Below are 9,688 nucleotides of genomic sequence, written 5' to 3' on the forward strand. Positions count from 1 at the left end.
AAACTGCAATACTTTGGCCACCTGATGCAAAGAGCTGACACGTTGGAAAAGACCCTGATGCTGGGAAAGATTGAAGGCAGGAGGAGAAGGGGACAACAGAGGATGAGATGGTTGGATGGCATCACTGACTCAATGGACATGAGTTTGAGCAAACTCTGGGAGATGGTGAAGGAAGGAAATCTGGCATGCTACAGTCCATGGGGTCGCAAAGATTCACACATGATTTAGCAACGGAACAACAACAACAACATTCAGCCTGTTACAATGTCTTTTGCCCATTTTCAGACTGGATTGATTTCTCAACTGCTGAATTTTAGGAGTTCTTTATGTAATAGTCTAGAATTAAATCCTTTTTGGACATGTGGTTCACAAACATTTTCTTCAGTTCTGTAGCTTGTTGCTACATCTTCACAGCATCTTTTGCAGAATTAAAGTTTTGTAATGAGGTTCAATTTATTGATTTTTCTTTTTTAAAAAGTTACTTTTTTACTTATTTGACTGTGCTGTTTCTTAGCTGCAGCACATGGGATCTTTAGTTACAGCATGCAAGCTCTTTGTTGCGGCACAAGGGAATCTAATTCTCTGACCAGGGACCGAACCCTGGCCCCCTGCATTGGGAGCACAGAGTCTTAGCTACTGCAGCACCAGAGAAGTCCCAAGTTTTCTTTTTACAGAGCATACCTTTAATGTCGAGTCTATAAACTCTTTACCTAGCCCTTTGTTCTGAAATTTTTCTTTAAGTATCACCAGTGTATTTCTAAATTTTTTATAGTTTTGCTTTATACTTTTTTTCCCTAAAAGTTTTATTTTTCTTGTTGTTTAGTCTCTGTGTCTGACTCTTTGCAACCCCAAGGACTGTAGCCCTCCAGGTTCCTCAGTCCATGGGATGTCTCAGGCAAGAATACTGGAGTGGGTTGCCATTTCCTCCTCCAGGGGGAATTGATTCCCAATCCAGGAATCAAACCCTCATCTCCCACATTTCAGGGGGATTCTTTACTACTGAGCCACCAGAGAATTATATGCTTTACATTTTGTATTTTTTTTTTTTCTGTAAGTTTTATGTTTAGTATTTTACATTTAAGTCCATATTTTCCTGGCTGTTTGCCAGGATGGGTTTTATTACACAGTTGTGAAGATTTCTTGGATACTGTGGTGGACTGTGTTACTGTTTGTGTTATGTATCTTCCCTTTATGAGCTTTCTATATCTGTTCCCATTGCCAGGCAGGAAACTAGGAATGTCATGTTCAAGAATATCCACTGTAACTCTGATCCAGGGGTCAAGAGACCACCACTGTCACTGCAGACATCTTTCAACGGCTACAGAGTGAGTGACCAGGTACCAGAACACAGCTGCTGAAACCTCAGACTCCACAACTCTGCTTGCCATGTGATATAGGTGAAAGGATGTGAAAGGGATTCCATCTCACTTCTGCGTTTCAAATCGCACCCAGTTCATCTCATTGACAATTTCCAATTTACCAGCAGAGCCCCTCACTGTGTCCAACAGGCTCCAACACATGGGAGTTTTAGGGGGATGCAAACATTCAGTCCCTAACAGCCAGCAAACACTGATTCAGGGGCCATGGCTAAGACATTTAAGTTGCCAGCTCAGACCGGATTCCCAGACAAATTGGCATTCTGTGTCACTGAAGGAAAGATAAATTCTCTGTGCAACAGTGTTTATCCATCTTGTCATTCTCTCGGGTATTCACTGAACATTTCTGAGCACTCATCTACGCAGGCAGGAGAGGGCTATGGAGCTGACATTCTAGTGGAGGAAGACAGAAGTAGAAAGAAAATTCCATTGTACTGGGGTACGTGTTGGGATAGGGAGAATTGGAAGGCATTCTTAGATCATAGAGGAGAAATCACATAGACTGGGGCCATTAGAGTATGTCCTGGGGCAGGCAGCACTTAAGCTGAGAGCTGATGGATGAGTAGATGCTGAGCCAGTCAGAAAGGGCGGGAGGGCTTTCCTGGCAGAGGGGGACTCATGTGCACGTGGTGGAGACATGAGAAAACACGTGTGTTCCAGGAACTACCTTAACTCAGTATAAGGGGAGACCAGATTCAGAGCTAGAGGAACCCAAGCTAGAGACACTCAGTCAGATGCTAAGGGGAGGTATTTTTCACTCTGAACTTAATGAGGAACGCTGAAGGATTGCAAACAGGGGAGTGCCATGACCAGATTTACACTTCAGGAAGATTAATGAGGCAGCAAAGTGGAAATCAGGGATTCCTAGGTGGCACAGTGGTAAAGCAACAGATGCTGGAGATGCAGGTTTGATCCCTGGGTCAGGGAAGATCCCCTGGAGGAGAAAATGGCAACCCACTCCTATATTCTTGCCTGGAGAATCCCACGGACAGAGGAACTTGGGGGACTACAGTCCACAAGGTCGAAAAGAGTTGGTTACGACTAAATTGACTTAACATGCACACAGTGTGAAAATCAACGGGAAGAAAGGAGTGACAGGAAGAAGGGGGGCAAATTAGGAGTCATCAATAGAGACAAGTGAGAGTTTATAGTCCCAGGTGGAACGGGGAGGAGGACAGAGATTTAAGAGATCCATGAGGAAGAGTTGTCAGAACTTGGATGGATAAAGGAGAAGAGAAGCTCCGGGCTCAGGCCTTGGGGACAGATGGAGGAGCCACTCACTAAAACTGGGACGCAGAAGAGCAGCACCAAGATGGGGCGTGGGGTGGGGGCCTCAAGTGCCCTTAGCTGTGGACCCAGTGGCTTTAGGATGCCAGTACAGCACCCTAGGGACATGTTGACTGGTTGGATACACAGATAGAAGAAGAACAAATTCTGAAATTTTCTTTTCTTTTCTTCCTCTCCCCTAAACGTTCTCATCATTCTTCTAGCCAATCAGCAGTATCCATATGGCCTCAAAGAAAATTGAAATGCAATAGCAGTAGAAAAGAGGGGAAAAAAATTAATATCCCTCCCCCCACCTTTAAACTAGGCTCAAAAGGGGAGGCGATGAAAGGAGCAGAAGTTTAAGTTTATGCCATAAAAAGATGAGGATGCAAATGTTCCTTTGCGCATAACCAACCAAGAATCAAATACAGAGTTTGGGTCTCTTTTGCCTAAGCCAGGGAATCCAGGCCACTTACACTCTGGGAGAAATTACCGATTCAGGTTGGAAACTGTTTCCTATGACGACTGACTGGGGTGCAAGATTTTGAGATTAATGATTACATTTTACAGGCAATAACATTAAGCTTGTGAAGTTCAGATGTTTCTTCTGATAATCTCTGGAGGTACTTTTATAGTTACAAGATGGGGAACAGGATGGTTATAAGTCTTTACCCAGGGACCTTCATTCCTGTGACTATTTTCTGCTTCATCTTACACCTGTGTCAATATCCTCATCTCCCTAGGGTTTCTTTGCACAGGCAGTGCTTAATTAAGGCGCTGTCAGGCTCTGGCTTTATTAGCCATAAGAAGAGAAAACAGAGACTTGTAAAATTGTAGAACTTAATAAAAAGCATAGCAAATTATAGGCATTTTTAAAAAGATGATGAGGTGTGTATTATGCCTCCGCAAAAAATATCAGAATGAGAATAGAGGGAAGGTACTTCCCAGGTGGCTTAAATGATAAGGAATCCACTTGCAAATGCAGGAGATGCAGTTCGATCCCTGGGTTGGGAAGATCCCCTGAAGGAGGAAATGGCAATGCACTGCAGTATTCTTGTCTGGAACATCCCAGAGGAGCCTGGTGGGGTACAGTCCATGGGGTTGTAAAGAATGGGACGTAGCTGAGCAACTGAAAACACACACAGAAAGTGACCATCTCTGCTTAGGAGAGGGTGGCCAAAAATGGGAGGGCCCTGAAGGTGGAGATGTGTGTGTGTGTAAGATGAAAGAGGTTTTGAACATGTTTGTTAAAGAGGAACTCTAAGCTCGAGTTCAAATCCTGACTCTACCGTCTACTGGCTCTGTGACTTTAGGCAAATTACTTAACCTCTCTGTGCCATTTGGGTTTCCTCATTTGCAAAAAATGGGCTTTACAACTATAGTTACCTACATTATAGTCTCCTTTGTATTGTGTTGTGTGTGTGTTTATTTCTTTGGACACTTCCCTACCCTTCCCTCATCCCCCTCTGCCTAAGCTCCTCCTGAGCAGGAGGGGGCTCTGGTGACTTAATCATCTTTGTGTCTCTTTCAGTGATTGCTATAGTATATCTTCTGCAGTGGGCATTCGATACACATCCGGCACATAGTAGGTGCTCTCTGGGCTTTCCTGGTGGCTCAGACAGTAAAGAATCTGCCTGCAATGCAGGAGACTTCCGTTCGATTCCTGGGAGGGGAACATCTACCGGAGAAGGGGAAGATGCTATCTAAATATTTGTTGAATAAATGAACACATTCCTTTGTAGCTCAGCTGGAAAAGAATCTGCCCGCAATGCGGGAGACCTGGGTTCGATCCCTGGGTTGGGAAGATAACCCTGGAGACGGGAAAGGCTACCCACTCCAGTATTCTGGCCTGGAAAATTCCATGGACTGTATACTCAGTCCATGGGGTCGCAAAGAGTCGGACACTACTGAGCGACTTGCATTTTCACTTGAAATGAAGGTAGTGGTTACAAGAGGTAGCAAAATTTCTGAGTATCGATGTTTCTTCTCAGTCAAAAACGATTGCTACTCAAGACAAGTGCATTTTTAGTTACACTGTTTCAAGGCCAAATTTGTAGTAAAAAAGACAAAAGAACCATCACACATTCTGGGCACAGCGTTCGTAACTGGGAAAGGATTTCAGCCTAAATACAGGCATACATTTTCTTTTTAATTGGAGTTGTCCCTCTGAAGGGCTGACAGTGGCTGTAAAAGTCAGTTCGTTTCTACCTTTTATTTGGCTTCAAAGCATCCCTATTGGGTAGTAAGGGAGAAGGAAATGGCAACCCACTTCAGTATTCTTGCCTGGAGAATCCCAGGGACAGAGGAGCCTGGCGGGCTGCTGTCTATGGGGTAGCACAGAGTTGGACACGACTGAAGCGATTTAGCAGCAGCAGCAGCAGCAGTGGGTAGTAAGGTGGGATCGATAAACAGAGGGGAAAGGCTGAAAAGAACAGGAACGGCGAATCCGGCTTGGTGTGTCCTTTGCGCCGCCCCGTAGTTCGCGATCGACGTAGGGGCGGTGCGTGCGCTATTTTGAAAGCCCGGCGGGTTTCCGTCGGAACTACGGTTGCCGAGTCCGTGTGTTGGCGGGTCGGACCCCACCCCCTCACCCCAGAGGGGCGCCGAGTGTTGGGGGCTGCTCGGGACCAGTTTTCAAGACAGCCTTTCCCTGGACATCTCGTCGTCCCACCTCGTGGCTCTGGTAAGGAGAGAGATTTTAGGGAACCTGCCGCGAGTGGGCCTGGCCGGGTGTCCCGCGCCCCTCGAGCCGCGGCCTCTTTGCTTTTTTGACAACTTGGGGCCTGGAAGGAAGGTGGAAGACGTTGGGAATATGCATTAAACTGGGAATTATCTTAGGAAGCATCTTGGCGACCCGCGTGCGCATCAGACTTACGGGGTACGGTGGGGATTCGAAGAAAGAAATCGCTCTTTTCTCAAATCAGAGCTCGACACTACTTTTTATGGAAGCCCGCCAGGGTTCTCTGTCCATCGGATTCTTCAGGCAAGAATACTGGAGTGGGTTGCCGTTTTCCCCTCCAGGGGATCTTCCCGACCCAGGAATCGAACCTCCTGCATTGGCAGGCAGATTCTTTACCATTAATGCCACATGGGACGCCCAGGTGCTGTTTATTAAGGGATATTAAGTGGCTCTATGCAGCGTTTAAGCAAATGTTCTCTCTTCCTCCCAGTTTTTTATGGACAATCCAAACGAGCTTACAGACAGGTAGTAACAGTTTGCTTTACAGTAAATCTAATACAAAACCAAACCTTTTTTCAAAATAATAGTTATTTTTTTAATAAAAAGGATTTTAAAAGAAATGTTACAGAAGGAAAAAAAACCCTGTATTAACTTGCTTGTGTATACAGTATGTACATTGTATTTTCATAGATAATTTTAAACTAATAGTTTATTGAGATGTAATTAACATATCATGAAATTCACTCTTTTGAAAGTGTACAGTTAAGTGGTTTTTGGAATAGAGTTGTGCCGGGGTCCAGCCCCGGTGGATCCAGGGAATTCGAAGCGGGGCCGGCGTCTGCGAGGATCAGGAAACAACTGCTTAATTAAACGTTAATTAAGGATATAAACAGTAATAGAATAAGGACAGCTCAGTGAGGAAATTGAGTGGAGAAAAGAGGCTGAATAATTTAGCCAGAAGGTGAGAGAACGACATGGGGAGACCAAGTTTCGGTGAACAAGGCCCGCACTTTATTTTCCAAAGTAGTTTTTATACCTTAAGTTATGCATAGAGGATAATGGGGGAAGGGGTAGAGTCATGCAGTAAGCCAGGCTTTCTTCCTGCAAACTTCTCATATGCAAAAGTTTAGGTGATTTGCATCATCTTCTGGCCCAGAGGCCTATTAACATTTTAAGACCCTTTCTTCAGAAAACTTATTTTTCTCTAAAGGCGACTAGTCAGGCGCCACCCTCCAAAAGCATTAAAGTTGCATTCCTATAGGGCAAAGGTGTGGTGGGCTACAACAAGAAAAATAATTAACTCAAGGGTCCAAGGTTACAAACATTAAAATTACTACTTACACCAATCATATTAATCAATACACTGCCAGGAACACAGCAGGTAAGGGATATGGAAACTTAGCAGCAAACATTGGCCCAACAAGTGAAAAACCCTTCACCAATAAAATTTCTAATCAATCTTTTAACTACTCAAAGGAATCTGTGTTTAGACAGTTTAGAACATCTGCCTCTCGCAGTTGGGAGGCTCTGAACAATCACATGTGGCGGGAAAAACCTATTCAGGCAGGCTAGAGGATTTCCAAAGGAGTTTGTAGGTTGAAACACTGTCACACCCAGGAACTTTATTAACTGGAGCTGTAAGTTAACTCTCTTTCTAGAGAGAGGTAGTGGGGGACAGGCCCCCCGCCCCGCCGCCCCCCGAAAAGTCAGAGGTGTAGGTGAGAACACAAAGCAGAAAGTAGGCAGACTCTGGTTTTGGGGGTAGATACTCGAGAATTTCCAGGGGGACTCCTGAGGCTCGATCCCGCCCTTGCGTATGCCGAGCCTCCTTCCTCATGACCTTTGCCACGGGCGGAGTTCCTCACGCTGGCTCCTGGCAGTGATAGAATTCCAGTTGAGCTATTCCAGATCCTGAAAGATGATGCTGTGGAAAGTGCTGCACTCAATATGCAATATGCACTCAATATGCAGTATGCCGGCTCCCGGCAGAGTTGAATATATTAAACCACTACCTAATTTTAGAACATTTTCATCACCCCAGAAAAGATGGCATACACCCACTAGCAGTCACTCCACATTCTCTCTTCCCTTCAGCCCACAACAACTAAGCATTTATTTTTGTCTGTGGATTTGCCTGTTCTGGATATTGTGTGGAAAAACAATCATATATGTGGCCTCTTGTGTCTGCTTTCTTTCACTTGGCATAAGGTTTTCAAGATTCTTTCATGTTGTAGTATACATGAGTACTTCATTCCTTTTAATGACTAAATAATATTCCCTATGTAAAATATATACTCTGTTGAATAATATTTTATTGTGCATAGTATCGGAGAAGGCAATGGCACCCCACTCCAGTACTCTTGCCTGGAAAATCCCATGGATGGAGGAGCCTGGTAGGCTGCAGTTCATGGGGTTGCTAAGAGTAGGACAGGACTGAGTGACTTCCCTTTCACTTTTCACTTTCATGCATTGGAGAAGGAAATGGCAACCCACTCCAGTGTTCTTGCCTGGAGAATCCCTGGGACGGGGGAGCCTGGTGGGCTGCCGTCTCTGGGGTCACACAGAGTCGGACATGACTGAAGCGACTTAGCAGCAGCGGCAGCAGCAGCAGTGTGTAGTATATGCCATATTTCTTTATCCATTCATCATCTGATAGCTTTTTCTGTTTCCTTTTTTTGGCTATTAGGAATAATACTGCTTACAAAGCCAAGCTCTTAAAAGCATATAAAAGATCTGTTAATAACTACTCCTGGGAAGTGTGGGAGGGTACGAGGTGATTTTCTTTTTTTTAACCAAGTGCATATATTATTTTAAAAATAAAATAAAAATCCACAATCATTAATAGCATGACCTTGGGTATGTAATTTTACTTATCTTTAATTTTAGTTTATCTTTCTCCCTCTCTGGGTTTCAGTTTTCTCATTGTAAATACAACTGGACTAAATATTTGTCATGGTCTTTTTCAGTTCTCAAATTTTTTGTAAATAAGTGATAGTATTATAGGAATTTTTTCTTCATGAATGAAAGATGTATTCTTTATAACTGCAGTGTACCTTTCTATTCATTTTTATCATAGGACTTTAAGCAATTATTACAATGGAAGAAACCAATAATTTCAAGACACCAAGCAGATTATCTGAAAAAAGGAAATCTGGTAATCTATAAAACCTTTCTTCATTGTTACTGATATCAGAAATGTCTTCATAGTATTATAGTTAAATCCTTTCATTGTTATCTGTCACACAAGAACAGTTTTAGTATAAGTCATCTTTATAATGTTGATCTCAAGAAATAAGACTTCTTTTATAGGTCAGAGTTTGGTCATCTGTGATCTAATTTTATTGACATTCTAGCAGATTTGTAGGTTCTCCTAGGTGAAGAAGCAACTTAACTTGAACCTCAAAGGAACCACTTTATCTTTCCCCCTCTATGTATGGGAAGGGTATTTTCCAAGGCAATTCAGTAGACAGGGTAATCTGTCACTTCAATTTGACAAGCCCTTTGGGCTTCATTTTGTTGTGCTGCAGCCTGGAAAGTGTTTCTAAGCAGTAAGTTAGGGCAGTGATAGGACTCATCTCATTAGTTTCTCTCCTCTCAGAGTTCATAGTCCTGCCCTGCCGATTGTCAAGTATGTGAAAACCATTATATTTTGTCAAATTTTCTAGTTGTTCATGGCAAAAGGGCAATCCAAGAGCAGTTAATTGTTCATGAGCAAAAGTAGGACTGCTCTATCTCATTTCTTTTAATAACCTTATACTACTCTGTAATATAGATATGCTATAATTATGACTCTAATGATCACTTAGGCTTTTTTTTTTTTTGTAGCTACAAAAGCAGATCCCACTATTGGCATGCATGCACGCATTCACGTGTGTATATGGTATCTTTGGCTGCATGCCGTAGCACAGGCATTAGCAAACTTTTTGTAAATGGCAGATAGTAAATGGTTTAGGCTTTGTGGGTCACATAGGAACCCTTTTGCCATCGTCTTCTTCCTTTCTTCTTTCTTCCTTGCCTGCCTCCCTCCCTTCCTTCCTTCTTTCCTTGATTTTTGCCTAAATTAGTCGTTACTGTGATTGCCGAAAAATGATATTAATAACTTTTTTTCTTTGTGGTGCTTTGTATGTGTCTCTGTCTCCTGAAGTCCTGTTTACTATCTCCAGAAGGCTCAGCTCCTGGAGAAGCTGAAGGTGTGTTTAGAAGGGAATGTTCCAGGAAGAGTTAGAGGTTTGGAGTCCAGACTGATATTATCAAGTACACTGAATCTGTCTCTGTTTCCCCTGTTCTGGCTCCAGAGAAATAAGACAGTCACTGGTGAGACAGCTGCCATTCTGTGTAGTTTCTTTTTTTTTTTTTTTTTTTTTTT

At 43.2% G+C, this 9,688-nt stretch overlaps 1 protein-coding gene across 1 annotated transcript in view; it reads left to right on the plus strand.

The window, feature by feature from the left end:
* The first annotated feature begins 5,159 nt into the window (after positions 1-5,159).
* Positions 5,160-9,688, plus strand: part of PBK (PDZ binding kinase) — a 32,789-nt gene continuing 28,260 nt past the window's right edge. The window contains exons 1-2 of the mRNA XM_010839593.1: positions 5,160-5,325; positions 8,399-8,476. Of these exons, the coding sequence (XP_010837895.1) occupies positions 8,419-8,476 (58 nt within the window). The 5' untranslated portion in view covers positions 5,160-5,325; positions 8,399-8,418. The remainder of the gene's footprint in view (positions 5,326-8,398; positions 8,477-9,688) is intronic.

Source organism: Bison bison, unplaced genomic scaffold (genome assembly GCF_000754665.1).
Source record: "Bison bison bison isolate TAMUID 2011002044 unplaced genomic scaffold, Bison_UMD1.0 scf7180017864123, whole genome shotgun sequence".
Lineage (NCBI taxonomy): Eukaryota > Metazoa > Chordata > Mammalia > Artiodactyla > Bovidae > Bison > Bison bison.